Source organism: Hypomesus transpacificus, chromosome 19, assembly GCF_021917145.1.
Source record: "Hypomesus transpacificus isolate Combined female chromosome 19, fHypTra1, whole genome shotgun sequence".
NCBI classification, from domain to species: Eukaryota; Metazoa; Chordata; class Actinopteri; order Osmeriformes; family Osmeridae; genus Hypomesus; species Hypomesus transpacificus.
In genome coordinates, this window is record NC_061078.1 from 9,550,818 (window position 1) to 9,566,889 (window position 16,072).

The 16,072-nt window shown below is 41.0% G+C and overlaps 2 protein-coding genes across 8 annotated transcripts in view; both read left to right on the forward strand.

Annotated features, from left to right (window-relative positions):
- The window catches only part of myo9aa (myosin IXAa), a 77,659-nt gene extending 70,468 nt beyond the window's left edge, over positions 1 to 7,191 (forward strand). For 6 of the 7 annotated variants that reach the window (XM_047041358.1, XM_047041363.1, XM_047041362.1 and 3 more), the window contains 14 exons: positions 200 to 316; positions 484 to 672; positions 841 to 888; positions 1,131 to 1,242; positions 1,550 to 1,611; positions 1,877 to 2,069; positions 2,211 to 2,339; positions 2,509 to 2,614; positions 2,806 to 2,937; positions 3,192 to 3,315; positions 3,593 to 3,646; positions 4,837 to 5,045; positions 5,250 to 5,392; positions 5,520 to 7,191. In XM_047041358.1, the coding sequence (XP_046897314.1) occupies positions 200 to 316; positions 484 to 672; positions 841 to 888; positions 1,131 to 1,242; positions 1,550 to 1,611; positions 1,877 to 2,069; positions 2,211 to 2,339; positions 2,509 to 2,614; positions 2,806 to 2,937; positions 3,192 to 3,315; positions 3,593 to 3,646; positions 4,837 to 5,045; positions 5,250 to 5,392; positions 5,520 to 6,010 (2,109 nt within the window). In that variant the 3' untranslated portion in view covers positions 6,011 to 7,191. The remainder of the gene's footprint in view (positions 1 to 199; positions 317 to 483; positions 673 to 840; positions 889 to 1,130; positions 1,243 to 1,549; positions 1,612 to 1,876; positions 2,070 to 2,210; positions 2,340 to 2,508; positions 2,615 to 2,805; positions 2,938 to 3,191; positions 3,316 to 3,592; positions 3,647 to 4,836; positions 5,046 to 5,249; positions 5,393 to 5,519) is intronic. The other variant, XM_047041360.1, reaches the window with a different exon arrangement.
- Positions 7,192 to 9,421: 2,230 nt separating this feature from the next.
- scamp2l (secretory carrier membrane protein 2, like) lies at positions 9,422 to 15,755 on the forward strand. Its single transcript, XM_047042394.1, has 9 exons — positions 9,422 to 9,695; positions 10,151 to 10,228; positions 10,344 to 10,430; positions 10,860 to 10,980; positions 11,094 to 11,222; positions 11,503 to 11,662; positions 11,800 to 11,901; positions 12,573 to 12,690; positions 12,950 to 15,755. Exons 1-9 carry the CDS (start codon positions 9,639 to 9,641, stop codon positions 13,094 to 13,096), a joined length of 999 nt encoding a protein of 332 aa, XP_046898350.1. The 5' UTR covers positions 9,422 to 9,638; the 3' UTR covers positions 13,097 to 15,755.
- Positions 15,756 to 16,072: the final 317 nt, after the last annotated feature.

Below are 16,072 nucleotides of genomic sequence, written 5' to 3' on the forward strand. Positions count from 1 at the left end.
TCACTCAAATCCGGATACATTACATACTTATTGGTGAGTTTGAATGTAGAAAGTAGAATGTTTGTGCTTTTGTTGCTTTGCATCAGTTTACTGTCTAATTGTAGGAGTTGTATGTATAGTTACGTTCCCACAAATATCAATCTTTTCTCCCTTGAAATTATGTCAGTTTTAATGACCATTACTTTCATCCGTATCATAGATCAATGACTTGGACACGGAGGACAGTAAGAAAGATACCATGGTGGACGTAGTCTTCAAGAAGGCCCTGAAGGAGTTTCGCCTCAACATTTTCAACTCCTACTCCACGGCTCTGGCGGTTAGTATAGTGGAAATACCCTCTTATCTGTCAAAATATGTTCCTGAGGACAATTTATTAAGGAGAAAGGAATACAAGAAAGCCAGGATAAATGAGTTAAAGTACTTGAACTCAAGTGAAAATGTGTATTTGGTACCCCTTATGTGCATCTCTAATCCATTATCCAGATGGATGATGGGAAGAGTATCCGCTACAAGGACCTGTACGCTCTGTTTGAGCACATCCTGGAGAAGACCATGCGCCAAGAGCAGAGAGACTGGAGGGAGTCTCCAGTTAAGGTGTGGGTCAACACCTTTAAAGTCTTCCTGGATGAGTTCATGACAGAGTACAAGCCTCTGGATCCCATCCTCAGCAAGGTACTTTTAGATTATTTATTTTTCTTTTCTGAATTTACCAGTATTTTCAGGGTTATGCTATACAAATAACCATTGTCGTCTGCATTTATGAGACAAACAACATTTGTTGTTATTTGTTTGAAATCAAGGCAGAAGAAAATGTATGCACTGTCTATTTTCTCCCTACAGGTTCCCAAAACGGAACGCAAAAAGAGGAGGAAAAAGGACATGGACATTGTGGGTCTCGGCTCATGCTTTCTAAATCATTTGCAGATAACCAGTTTACTTTCTTATTTGCAAAACTAGACATTGGACTACAAGTTGTTGGTCCAATATCTAGTGCTATACATAGTCTGTTTACCTTGCTTCCACCTTACCTATTTTATTTTATTAATATGAATAAACTTACCAATGAGTTAAGTCCACAGAAACGTTCTAGTTAAATACAGTACGTAAAGCATGTTCTCTGCCCCCTGTAGGTAGAAGAGCACAATGGCCACATCTTCAAGTCCACCCAGTACAGCATACCCACCTACTGCGAGTATTGCTCCTCCCTTATCTGGATGATGGACCGAGCCTGTGTCTGCAAACGTGAGTACGCACACGGACGCACACAAACACACACTCAACCACACAGTCCTATCATTCTTAATTAGATTGTTTTCAACTGGACTCATGGGGTCTGTGGCTGCCCATGTCTGGAGCTCTCCCAACACTGTTTACCCTCTTTCAGACAGGATGTTTTCTCCTATCCTGCCAAGGTTGCTTTTGTCTTGCTTTAGTCAGTTAGCCGCAGATATCTGTTTGATTTTCAAAAAAAACTAAGGAATGATGTGGAGGCATAGTCTTTCAGTGGTTCATTGTTCTGACATGCATTTCTCCGGTTGTGTGTGTTCAGTGTGCAGGTATGCTTGCCACAGAAAGTGCTGCTTGAAGATGACGACCAAATGCAGTAAAAAGGTAAGGGCGGCCATATTGTGTCACTGCACAATCCAGTGACATTTATTATTTGTGTGTGCAACTCAAGCTGGGGAAGCCACTGGAGATCAGTTACTTGGAAGTATTGAGATGCTAGCTGAAAAGGGAATGCAATTCCAGGAAAATCTTTGTAAAAGAAAGTATAATCAGTCTGTATCTTTCACTTTCTCTCCCTTTCACTGACACTGCCATCTGTATTTGACTGTGTTCTGTGTTTCCGCAACTTAATGCCTGTATCCATGAACAGTACGATCCGGAGCTCTCCTCCAGGCAGTTTGGAGTTGAGGTTTCACGTCTAACCAATGACGAGCGGACGGTGCCCCTTGTGGTTGAAAAGCTCATCAATTACATTGAGATGCATGGCCTCTACACCGAAGGAATCTACCGGAAGTCTGGCTCCACAAATAAGATCAAGGAGCTCAAGCAGGGTCTAGACACAGGTAATGCTGACTAGTGGTAGTGGTAATGGCCTGATGATAGATGGACAGGAGACCAAGCTAGCCTATTCACTAAAGCTAATGAAATGTTCATACAGTTGCTAAATACTAAATGTAACATATTTCCCTATGCTGTTTGTCTAGATGTGGACAGCATGAATCTTGATGACTATAATATCCACGTCATTGGGAGCGTCTTCAAACAGTGGTTACGGGACCTGCCGAACCCCCTCATGACCTTTGAACTTTACGAGGAATTTCTCCGTGCCATGTGTAAATTCTAAAACTTAATTAAATTAGAATTTAACTCTAGTTTATTTTCTTGTCATATGGTATCCAGCAAATGTTATCCTCTGAATTTCCAGGAACATTTAATTCAGTGTGATCAAGTGGATACATATATGTAATTTGAAGATCAGTACCATATTTTCTTTCTTTTTAGGTTTGCAAGACAAAAAGGAGGTGATCCGAGGAGTGTACTCCATCATCGACCAACTGAGCAGAACTCACCTAAATACCCTGGAGCGCCTCATATTTCACCTGGTCAGGTAAGAGGTTCTAGAAACTGGCATGGCAGTTTGGGATCAGGAATCGAATAATACTGAGACCTGTATCAAATCTAATTTCTGCTCCATCGAAAATCAAGTGAAGAATTGTAAAACCAAGCCATCAAAATAAAAAACTTCCTATCCTTGTAATCTGCCTGAGCTGAGGTGAATCATGGGATTTGTATTTTCAGGATTGCCTTACAGGAGGAAACCAACCGTATGTCAGCCAACGCGTTGGCCATCGTTTTTGCCCCCTGCATCCTACGGTGTCCAGACACCATTGACCCACTACAGAGCGTCCAGGACATTGGGAAGACAACAGCGTAAGACTTAAATTTACTGGCTTATATTATTTATAATACTAACTGCTACTGCCAAGTCAAAGCCACCGACAGTAATAGTTTTAGTCCAACTAATTTAATAATAAATCACTTTTATAGTTGTGACTGCAGGGCCATTGGTATCCCGCAGGGGACCTTTTGAATTTTGTACTAGTAGAGTTTTTAGTCTACAGTATTTTTTATACTGAATAACATTTACTTAAGTATTTTCAAATGACTGCCATTTTATGCTGTAGGTGTGTGGAGCTTATCATTGTGGAACAGATGAACAAATACAGGGCCAGACTAAAAGACATCAACAGCTTGGAATTTGCAGAGAATAAAGCAAAGTGCAGACTGACCCTCATACGAAGATCAATGGTAAGATCCAAGACCATGTCCCTCGTCAGGTTTGAGACCATGAACTGCAAAAACTGCAAAGTGCCTTCAATTATTTATTCATTATTTGTTGAAACTATATGCCTCAAACTAGCTGACCTTTCCTATTTCCTACACACTAGCAGACCTTTCCTATTTCCTACACACCTCATAGTGTATTTTCTTACTCCTTAACTCTGAGTTCCTTTTTTCCACCTTGTTTTTTTCCTCCTAATTCTGTCACTACCTTTCTTTCCTTTTGATCCTTTTCCTGATCTAGAAACCTGTAATGATAGCTGTTAGATTTATGAGCATAGCCCGCAGTGCGGTACCGGTATGTATCCACACATTGTAACGCATTGTGCACAGTCATCTGGCAGCCATTTTGTTGTGACGGTGTCAATGGCTGATTGTCTGTGCCTCTTTTTATGGCTAATGTTGAACTTGTGACCTCCCGCATCATGGAATGACGGCCATCATGTCTCTCTATTTTCTCATATCTCTTCTTTTGTATATTGTAACTATGTCTGACTTGTAGATTAAAGTTCATGACATTGACTGGACATAAGGTAATGTAATTGTGCAATTGTTTTTAATTTGATTGTGACTACGCAGGCAAGCCTATGGAACACAGTCTGCCCACTGCCAGCAGCAAAAGCCCTCTGCTCTTGACTGTTTCCATACAAACACATGATAATTATTGCATTACCTTATGGTCCAGTATACTTTTCAGTTTGGTCATTTTCATTTAAACAGTTGACAACTTCATTAATTTACTTAACCCTTTTTGATAAAATACGTTATCAATTGGTTATTTGAATAACTGGTATACTAATAAAATTGTTTATTAAATAATAATGGTTATGTATTGCCAGGAGTAGTGAATCCAAAAATATTTTTGTATTATTACTTTTATACTCACCAATCTACATGAAGACGGTTATTTATTTTGTTGGATGCATTTCTATTGACCTCCAATCTATAGGCCTTCCTTTAAATATGATATTTAAACATTCTCTGGAACAGTCAAAGAAAAAAAAAGTTTGTGGTCTGTTTCAGAGACTGTAATCAATTAGATGTAGGGCATATTGACATTCTGTGCTCTCTTATTTATTTTATATTTTGAAACATGCAGCAGAATTCAGCCAAAAAGGTAACACTAGCTTAATTACACTTTCATGGATATACAGTAAGGTGGAGCCAATAAGGTTCTTAGATGATGTGTGAGAGGGTAGCAGCATGTAGTTGTGTGTATTCGGGAGTATACTGCATGTCTGCGATGTATGGCCATGGGTCTTTGTAGTTGTTAACTGTAGACTACAGCATAACACAAATTGATGATTAATGGCACAACTACAGTATGACCATGGTATACTAATGGTTGAAAACACTCTGAGAACGCTCTTAAGAAGCTCTTAGCGTTAAGAGCTTCTTAACGAATCTTTTTCTTTCAGTTAGTCCTGCTTACAAATATACACATAGACATGTGCTTCTCTTGCTAAATGTTTTTGTTTGTGTTTGCAGGGCAAGGGCCACATGAGGCGACTGAGTTATCACACACCCTCACCACCAGTGAGCCCCCGGTTGCCGCCGGTAACTGATGCAGGGATGGAGGACAACACGGGCGAGGAGGGGGCGGGGCTGGAGCCCGAGGTGTCGGAGCACCAGCAGGCAGTCATGCAGCATGAGGAGAGAGTGCTGACAGAGCAGATAGAGAGGCTGGAGAAAGAGAAGTACGTACTTCTATTTCATGTTTTTTCACAATGTCATGACAGGGAATACTACTAATGCTAAGAAATAACAAAAATAGTCTACAACCACTTCAGTGTTGATGAATGCAGGTGTCAAGAGAGGCACAGTTTAACATATCCTATGACACTAAAAGTAAAGCGTATTGGTGAATGGTTGTTTGACATCTCTGATGTTGGTTTCCACAGAGAGGAGCTGACCTTCGAGATGCTGAGCCTGGAGCCACGAGCATCCGACGATGAGACCCTGGAGTCGGAGGCCTCCATCGGAACGGCAGACAGCTCTGAGAACGTCAACTTGGATTCTGAGGGAGGCACCTCTGACTTCTCTGGTACAACATGATCATACAGTACAGTGTAGCAAGATATATCACATCTACATCCCTTTAAGGCTGCTGTTAACAGATTGACTGAAATGGTTCATCCTTGACCAGCCATGTTAATGTCTGTCCCTGTTAGAGAGAGGCCCAGCGCAAGCCACCACCCGGCCCAAGAAGTCTGAAGGAAAGAGCCAGCGTCGGCGGGCCCTCCACAGGCAGCCTGACTCCCTGGACTCGGTGGACTCCTGCTCCACAGTCTCCTCTCTGTCATCTTCCTCACACCTCCACCCCTCTTCCTCATCGTCCTCCACCACCGCCCGCCGCTTCCGATTCCGCTCCAAGTCACCCTCCTCTGGCTCCAGCTCTGCCCAGGGGCCATGCCTGGCCCAGTGTCCTCGCCATGACAGCCTTGACTTTGCCCCCACGTCGCTTGATCAGGAAGGTCTATATGAGGAGAGGCCCCAGTTTACCAGCCGAGGCACCTTCAACCCAGAGAAGGGTAAACAGAAACTCAAGGGGGCAAAGCCATCGACCTTGCGACACTCCAGAGACGGTGGGGGCCACAGTAGGGACCCTCCAGATATACCACAGCAGCTGGTCTTATACGGCAGCAATGAGTTCATGGTATGAAGGACACCAAAGCACTTCCTGCCCAACCCCCTAGCTGATAACCACGCCCACTGAGGGGCAGGCAGTCGCCCCTTGCTCCTCCTCAAGCACTACAGCTTAGCCTTTTCCCCCATCAGAGTCCACAAAGAGCAGAAAACTGTCCAGAAGTGCCATGCATCGAGTGTTCACCTCCAGAGAGGATTGGTAGTTGCAGTGGGCCCAGGGGAAGAGATCACTCACTGTGGTCTCAACTACCCCCCACACCCCATGGTCCCTCTGTAGGTCTGGGCCTCCGAGCCGATGAGAGACAGATGGAGCAGGAAAGCAGAGAAAAGGGAATGGGGTAGCTGGAAGTCCTTTCTGCGTGTAGGAGTTCTCCTCTCGCTGGGATCCCCGAAGCAGAAAAGAGGAGGTGGAGTTAGACGGATGAAAGCGGATGACTGTGCCATCAACAGCATGGTATTAATGAACTTGATAAGCTCCCAATCATTGGCTGCTTTAAAGTTTACAGTTCAATTACAATCAGTGTAAGCAGTGATTGCTCTTATTATTACAAATGTATTTTTCCCTTAAGCCTATTTAATAAATTTTAATTTCATGAAAAATATAAATCTATATAACTATTATACAAGTATAAATACTGTAAAAAGCCTGAACACCAGTAACTGCTGGGTAGTTGAAGTCAAATATTTATCTTTTGCTTGAGTATTGATTTATGGATTTGGGGTGTTTGTGTGTGTGTGTGCTTGTGAGTGAGTGAGAGAAAAAGAGAGAGAAAAACCACTTCATGTGTTTTAAGTTTGTGCTGCTTTTCCTCTTGCAAGGAATATACCGCCATCAAAGGGACCAAGTAAGCTGGTGCGTGTTCCAGCTAAGGGGATCCTAGCTCGGTAAAAATGTTGGATGTGCATACAATCACTGCATTCACTGCTTAACAGCCATACAATAATTGTGTTGTACAGGATAATGTACCCCACCCCCCTTCTCTCCCCCATTCTCCAAATTCTGGTCTTTCAGTGTTGGCTGTCAATAGCAACCATACCATACCATACATGAAGTTGTATTGTATGTCATTATTTGTGTTATTGCAATTTGTTGACCTTTATGGTTATTTTTGTCACTTAAAATGTGTTTTCTATAGAGAGAGCAGTCTATTGGAATAATGACAGATGGTGCCATAAAGTTTAAACGTTCAAACATTACTCACTCTGACTCTTTTTGTTTATGATGTACACAACAACAGTTTATAAATTACTCCCTATAGTCAGGTTGTCTGGAAACTTGACAAAAATCAAACACCTCAATTTGGTTCTGAATATTTGCCGTTTAAGTAGGCTACTTGCAATTAATTCAAAGTTGTGGATGCCACAAACCAATAATGCACAGATTCTCTGATTTATGTATTTTCATACACTCTTATTTCTAAATATTAATGCAGACAATATAACATGGTTATTGTGCAACTTTAATTTGTCCGTGTTTACATCCCTGAGCAGACTGGTTCAGATGTCGCTACAAACAGCAATTTGTTCGATTACATCATTATACAGTCTGACACCTAATGTGACTACTATATTGCGGGGTTATTTAATTTGATTTTGAAATTTGGAGCAGGATATTGTGAAGGTACAGTGCCCTCCAAAAGTATTGGAACAGTGAGGCGAATTCCTTTATTTTTGCTGTAGACTGAAAACATTTGGGCTTGACATCAAATAATGAACGTGAGACCAGAGATCAACGTTTCAGCTTTTATTTCCAGGTATTTACATCAGGATCTGATGCACAACTAAGAAAATATCACATTTTGTTTGAATCCACCCATTTGTCATGTGAGCAAAAGTATTGGAACAGATATACTTAAAACATATTTAAGTGAATAAGACTTAATATTTAGTTGCAAATCCTTTGCTTTCAATAACTGCAGCAAGTCTGTGACCCATTGACGTCACCAAACTTTTGCATTCTTCCTTTTTGATGCTTTCCCAGGCTTTCACTGCAGCCTCTTTCAGTTGTTGTTTGTTTTGTGGGGTTCCTCCCTTCAGTCTCCTCTTAAGCAGGTAAAATGCATGCTCTATAGGGTTTAAGTCTGGAGATTGACTTGGCCAGTCTAATACCTTCCATTTCTTGCCCCTGATAAACTCCTTTGTTGTTTTAGCAGTGTGTTTTGGGTCGTTATCTTGCTGCATGATGAAGGCTCTGCCAATCAGTTTGGTTGCATCTTTCCTTAAATTGGCAGACAAAATGTTTCTGTAGACTTCCGAGTTCATTTTGCTGCTGCCATCATGTGTTACATCCTCAATGAAGATTAATGAGCCCGTCCTAGAAGAAGCCATGCAAGCCCAAGCCATGACATTACCTCCACCGTGTTTCACAGATGAGCTTGAGTGTTTGGGATCATGAGCAGTTCCTTTCTTTCTCCAAACTTTAGCCTTTCCATCACTTTGGTAAAAGTTAATCTTTGTCTCATCAGTCCATAAAACTTTGTCCCAGAATTTTTGAGGTTCATCTCTGTACTTTTTGGCAAATTCCAGCCTGGCCTTCCTATTCTTCTTGCTAATGAGTGGTTTGCATCTTCTGGTGTAGCCCTTGTACTTTTGTTCATGAAGTCTTCTGCGAACAGTAGATAGTGATACCTTCACTCCTGCCATCTGGAGGTTGTTGCTGATCTCACTAACAGTTGTTTTAGGGTCTTTCTTTACAGCTCTCACAATGTTTCTGTCATCAACTGCTGATGTTTTCCTTGGTCTACCTGTTCGACGTCTGTTACTTAGTACACCAGTAGTTTTCTTCTTCTTCAGGACATTCCAAATGGTTGTACTGGCTATGGCCAATGTTTCTGCAATGGCTCTGATTGATTTTCCATCTTCTCTAAGACTCACAATTGCTTGTTTTTCACCCAAAGACAGCGCTCCGGTTTTCATGTTGTTTTTACCTCTGAATACAGTCTGCATAGACCTATCTTATATAAACCTATCACCTATAAACCTATCTTACCCAATCTGAACCTGAGTGTAGACATTCAGTGGTATTTATTGATTGAATAATGTATGTAATAGGACACACCTGGGCAACAAAACACACCTGTCAGTCATATGTTCCAATACTTTTGCTCACGTGACAAATGGGTGGGTTCGAACAAAAAGGTGATATTTTCTAATTTGTGCATCAGATCCTGATGTAAATACCTGGAAATAAAAGCTGAAACGTTGATCTCTGGTTTCACATTCATCGTTTGATGTCAAGCCCAAATGTTTTCAGTCTACAGCAAAAATAAAGGAATTGGCCTCACTGTTCCAATACTTTTGGAGGGCACTGTATTTTACAGCGACAGATGTAAGCCTGTGTCAACAAAATGTTGCCATGTTGAGGCTTATTATTTTGTCAGGGTCAAGATTGGAATTTAGTGTTACGCACTTTAAAACAGACTAAAAGGCAGTCATGCGAACATTACGAATTTGTAACAAATAAGAACTTATTTCTAAGAATAAGTTAGGTAAATAATTTAAGACGGCCCCTAAATGACGCAGTCCATAGACACTCCCACGCGTGCGCACAAAGTCCCTGTCGGTGCGCTATCAACAGACACCAGCTAGCAAGGAGGCACGATCTGTCATTTTGTTTACTTCCAAGGGAAAACACGGTCAGAACAATGTCGGAATTTGACAGCAACCCTTTCGTAGATCCAATGGATGTCAACCCTTTCCAGGTGAGTAACGAATATATGCCTGTAACTGACATATAGCCTACTTCAATGTATTTGTTCCCGTTCCAAGGCTGTAAAAAGATATGCTGCAACAGAAACCTGTTTGGTTGGTTGCTGGGTTGAGCCACAAGGCTACTTCCGTGTTCAAAATTGACAACGTAGTGTGATTGATATATCATCAACCAGTCATATCCAGGGAAATTTGTGTACCCAGAAATGACACGTGTAGTCTGTGGAAAGGCCTTACCTAAAACAGGTAGGCCTGCAGGTAAACGTCAACCGCATTCGATAAGAGAAAGGTGGTTTACTATTTTGTCTTAAGTTAAAAGTTCACATCTTTGTGTCGAACTGTCGAGGTGTTTTTTCCCCGAGATTAATGTTAGTGTTGCACTTTGTCAAATTACAGTGACGAAAACGGTTCAGTAAGGCTAGTAATGTTTGTGTCTTCTGTCATCCAGGATGCCTCAGTCACAGAAGTCACAACTGGTGGGATTGAACATGTTGAAGAATTCAACCCCTTTTCATCAAATACAATGGTAAGATTTGTCGTGTAGTAGTAGGCCATGTGTTCTACACGTTCAGTGTTATTCAACATTAGTTCACTAATCACATGTCATGGCATAATTGTGTTTTGGTATCTGTGTCTTTCAGGGGAGCCAGTCAGGCACCACTATCCCCATATCTGCTGCCTCCTCTCAGCCAGCAGTTTTGCAAGCATCAGTGGAACCTAGTCCACAGGTGAGTGTTGCCTTAGGAAAATAAGGACAAGAGACCACCAGAGAGACTATCTATTTACCCACCTTTAATGTATTGGTCATTGTAATCCCACACATTCTCAGTTGGAGTTTCTTGTGTTGCCTCAGTTAATCCAAGGACAACCATTGGAATTTCAAATAGAAAAGTTTAAGATGGCACGGCTTTTTCATCGTAGTTCTATTTTTCTAAATATTGAGACACTTTCAGGTAAAAAGTATCAAATATAAAATCTTCCAAATAGCATCCATCTGCAGTATTCCACACATGCCCTTTTGCCGATAAAATATATATTTGATAATATAATTAGGTAAAAACCAAATTAGGTATATATATTTGACAATATAATTAGGTAAAAAGTACGAAAACAAAGATGTGCCCGTTAATCAATATCTGTTTCATGTGGCCCACCAGGCTACGGCTGCTGCAGCTCAGGCCAACCTGATCAGACAGCAGGAGGAGCTGGAGAGGAAAGCAGCCGAGCTGGATCGCAAAGAACAGGAGCTGCAGAACAGGAGCCCAGGAGGATCAGCAGGTGACCCCGCGTTAGGTTTACCTTTCTGGTCAGGGTTAGGAGAGATCAGAGTACTGCACATGTTTGTTATTATCAGTTAACGGATTACAAAGTTATATTTCTATCTTTGGCAGTCAAAGAAAACAATTGGCCACCACTTCCCAAGTTTTTCCCTTTGAAGCCCTGCTTCTACCAAGATTTCAATGAGGACATCCCTGAGGAATACCAGAAGATTTGCAAGAGAATGTACTACCTATGGATGTGTATGTATGCTGTGATTGGTTAACCTACAGTTTAACTGGGCCTTTTAGCTGTAACTCAGACTTTTGTTTGACCGGCTGGTTTCCATGTGAGAAAAAATATTTCTGTCATTCTTGTTTAGTAAATTGTAAAGTTTACAATGTACATATTGTCGATGTAGAAGCTGAGCCATGTTCCATGGACTAACCATACTGCTAGTGTAATGCTAAAAATGAACATTCCAGCCCTCTCCAATACCAGCTTCTACCTAATGACCCAAACATAAATGTCTTGCCTTTCCAGTTCACAGTGTCACCCTCTTCCTCAATGTGTTGGCCTGCCTGGCCTATTTTACCACTGACCCGGGGAGGGGGGTGGACTTTGGTTTGTCCATCCTTTGGTTTATCCTTTTCACCCCCGTCTCGCTCATCTGTTGGTACAGGCCAGTTTACAAAGCCTTCAGGCAAGTGCTTTTCTGGTCTTGCTCTCAACAATATTGTATGTATTGTATATCTATGTAATATGTATTAATATGTATTTTATTTCAGCTGTTTTCTATTTTAGACTTCATTTCATTTTTTCCCCTCTCTCTCTCCACAGGTCGGATAGTTCCTTCAGCTTTTTTTTCTTCTTCTTCGTCTTTTTCTTCCAAGTGGCGGTTTACATAATCCAAAGTGTGGGGATCCCCAGTTGGGGAAACAGGTCAGGAAGTGTGTGTGTGTCTGTGTGTGAGTGAGAGAGAGAGAAAGGGAGAGAAGGCAAGCACTCCATGGGGTTTTAAACAATATGTAAAACAATTCTAAAATTGTACCCTACACGTGTGTGTGTGTAAAGGCATATGTCCAAATGCTTATATTGAATTGTCTGTGTATGTTAGTGCATGTGTAGGTTTACGTATGTATTGTAAGTGTGTGGGTTTTTTCTCTTCTCATCTTGATGGGTGTTGGGTGTATGTGAGTGTGCACACATCCTGTCCTGCATCTCCTCTCTTGCCATCTCTTTGACAGATTCCTGCTGAGCCTAACCTGATGGTGTGCTCTTTGTCCGGGGGGTTACTTTGTAAGTGTGTGGCACTCTGTTCAACTCTCTTTACCTCTCTGGGTTCTCACAACTATTGGCCTTTTCTCCTTTCTCCTCTCATTATTGGAAACAAACATCGCTATTGTCATTCATATAAGCTTTGCCTACGCTTTACTGTTGGTCATTGGTGTGAATTTGCGAATGTTTGCTCCATTCATATGTTTGTTTTTATTCATTTATTTCGATTGATATGCATATACAATGCACTGATTATCCTGTGTTTCCGATAAATGTCTGGGTGCATATATGTAAATACTGTAAAATCATGTCCTTGTTGTTGTGTGGTTCTCTAGTGGATGGATAGCATCAATCTCCATGATCGGAACTAACGTGGGGGTAGCTGTGGTCATGATGGTAGTGGCGGGCTTCTTCACTGTAAACGCTGTTCTCGCAGTCATCTTGCTGAAAATGGTACAGTGTTTTTTGGCTCTTACTAGTCGATGAAATGAAATTGTGATTTATATAGGGGTTGTTCATATTTAGCCAATAAGCACCTTGTGTCACACCTGTGTGGTGAGGCTATACAATAATGGAAGGCAGTGATACAGAAATGTGATGGGGCCATAAACGGTTTATTTTCAAGGAATCCTTGAAGAGAAATCTAGGAAACAAGTCTGGCTACACTGGTAACTCCCTGCTTGGTATTTGCTTTACCCTTCCCTTACACAAGGTCCACTCCAAGTACCGGCGGACAGGAGCCAGCTTCAACAAGGCCCAGCAGGAGTTCTCCCAGGGGGTCTTCACTAATAGCACCTTCCAGAGTGCTGCAGCTGGCGCAGCCTCCTCTGCCGCCCAGGGCGCCTTCCAGAGAAACTAGGCCATCAGACCACCAGAGCCAACTCCAAAGTCTTAGTCTTCCTCATGCAATTACTTTCTGCTGTGCATTTATTGATACCAGTCTGGTCAGTTCCCAATTTCCCAGGTCAAATTCCAATACCTTACCACCCCCTCCAAGATCCAGTTTGTTTATACAAGTGAAATAACAATCTGATTGCATGGCTTGAACGGACAGGTGGATGCATGCAAGTGTCCCATATTGTGTCATATTGTACATCATCAGGTTTAAAAGGGGAGGAAGCTGTACACACATTTTGGGACTCTAAAGCAGTGACAGAAAACTAGTCAGTGACTTCAGAGAACACTGGACTGTCTGAAAAATACAAAAAAAAAAAATATATATATATATCCTAATTTATTAGAGAAATCAAGAAAGTAACGTGTTCTTATTTGTGTACTTCTGACACGTAGAGCCTCCTTTCCTGTCATATCCCTGGAATATCTATTCTTTATTTTATTTGTATTATTCTTTTATTCAATAATTATTTATGATTGTTAATCATAACTAATCAGGCCAAGGAACACAATTTGAGTGGCTCTTCTTGAAATTCCCTGTACTAGTTTTATTTAACCATATCCAGACGGGCCTGCTCCTCAGGACATCTGTTTGGATTGGAGAACTGTACACAAGCAAAACTGTTTGGCCACAGGAAAGGTAGAAACATATTACTGAAGGAATGTTACTGAAGGAATAACATCTAGGATTGTGAACAGCCCAGTCTTGGACAGGATAGCAAAGGGCTGCCACTTTACTTATTTGCAGGTTCCTCTAATGTTGATTGATGATGGACGTGGTATGACGTTTTTTTGTTACATATTATATTTCTATAATCACGCAGTTGTACAATACGGGTAATTGGAAGAGCTACTATAAATGAAGTATGGAAATGGCATTTGTGAATGCCTACAGGAAGATTTGTAGTTTACCTGAAATTACCCATTAAATCTGGGTTTGAGTAACAAGCTTTTAACCGGTGAAGGTTTATTGCAAAACAGATTATTTATCAATTAAATCGCCCATGTCTTTCTGAATATACACGTAAGTTTGCATTTGTATCAGTTTAATCTGGTTATATGCATACTTTTCTTTTTCTCCATTTGAATCACCTTAGAATTAGTTAACATGGGTGTTGTGGCATTATAGCAATGGATTTTGAATGTATTTAGTGCAGGAATGGATGTTTGTGTGAATGAGCTGACAGAACAAATTACTTGTAGGAACTATATTGTTTATTAATGATGTATCTGCCTAAAATGATATAAGATGTAAGGCAACTGTATTGTCTGCAGTGTAAAGTTCAACAAAAATGGCAACGATCAAAATACAACTTCTGTCTTGACTCAAGTAGCAGCGTAGCAGTTGTATAACCCTGTGTTATTGAATGTACGTTTGCCAGACAGTTCTCTTCAAGTAAAGCTGAATACTGTCTCTTTTTATATTCATTGCTATGTGCCTATCTGTTACATCTAGCAGACACTGGCTTATGTGAATTTGCATTTCGTTAACTCAATTGCTGCAATTATGGATGTTACAAATCTTTTCTAACCCAGTGAGGAAAGTATACAACATATGTACAGTCTGCTTTTTGCATGTACATTTTGCTGACATCCTTTTTGTTGTGTTTATCCTAAGATGGTAGAAATGTACAGGTATGATGTTTTTTCTTTCTCCTAATAATGTAACTGGGTTTACTATACTGTAATTCATGGGAGTCATTGCAATCTGTCTTGTTTCTCTGTACATATTTCTGAAATGTTATAATGCACATTTGACAGAAGGCCTTTAAAATGTCATAGATTCTAACCTGATAGGGGCTGGCTGTAGTTTTGTTATAGTTCACCCAAAGAGCTCCTTCTAGAACTGGCACTGCATAATTTATAGATTTAATGTTACCATCATGTTCCATAAATTGATTACAATTGTAATTCCAGTCCACACATCTGAATGTGAGATTTCTTTTGTGTCATTGGACCTTATTTCAACATTTGGTGGATGATGCTTGTCAAAATGTCAAGTTTTGGGCGCCTTAAGTGCCGGGTACAGATAAATAAAAGTAATAAACTCCAGAGGGTGCCGTTGTGCTGCTTCTGAGCGTTAGTTATTAGGTGTCCGAGCCAAGAGATGTTACAGTTTCATTAGAACTACTGACAAGGGGAAAGTCACCACGAGTGATCCCTATGGTTACACAACGCTAACCCCAGCGTGGTACAACAATGAATGGGTCTCGATTTACCCACAACAGATATTGCAACTGAATTGTATATTGGAAGGGGGAATTAAGGTGCCCCTTCATAAAGTCGGGGGTCCCGTACAAGTTGTGACATTTTGCTGATATTTTCACCAACTACGCCTATACGCTATGGCAATGATGCTGTGAGAACATCAACAGGTGTGCCCATTTTCAGGGTGTGCTTCCTGCCTGTCCCTTTGGCATCCTCACATTCATGCCAGTTTGTCAATAGGCTACGTTGGAATCAAATTCCTTTATCTTAAAACTGTTTTGACCAAGGTTTTTACAGCCCTGCGGCTGCAAGGTCTGTTGATGTCTCTCTGGGTGTGGCTAAAGAAGGTTGTTTTTGTTAATAAATGTGACTCTGATGAGCAATGTTAATTAAAGAGGATGTTGTTTTGTTGACTACAAGGTTTGTAATCCTTTGTCTATTCTATGTCAGGATGTGGGTGAGGGCTACATTAGTTACACCCTCCCTCTCCTCTTTACCCTGTTCATCTCTGCCCGTGACCAAGTCTTCTACCATGCAGACATCATTGTCAGTTCCTGTTTGATATTGTCAAATGATCTAGATCTACTCATATCAAAAAATTAAATCTACTCATATCAAAAAATTAAATGACTGACTTAAAATTGGACCAACTATTATGTCCTTAAAGAATGCTCCAACTCACACAAAAACAGCTGAGCTGAAAGTGAGAAAGGAGGTCAAACAAGAAAGGAGC

Excerpts from the sequence above, each read along its gene's own strand:
- scamp2l (XM_047042394.1), top strand. The coding sequence starts at position 9,639 with ATGTCGGAATTTGACAGCAACCCTTTCGTAGATCCAATGGATGTCAAC. Across the intron at positions 10,431-10,859 it reads CAGTGGAACCTAGTCCACAG|GCTACGGCTGCTGCAGCTCA; the intron begins GTGAGTGTTGCC and ends GTGGCCCACCAG. Across the intron at positions 11,663-11,799 it reads CCAGTTTACAAAGCCTTCAG|GTCGGATAGTTCCTTCAGCT; the intron begins GCAAGTGCTTTT and ends CTCTCTCCACAG.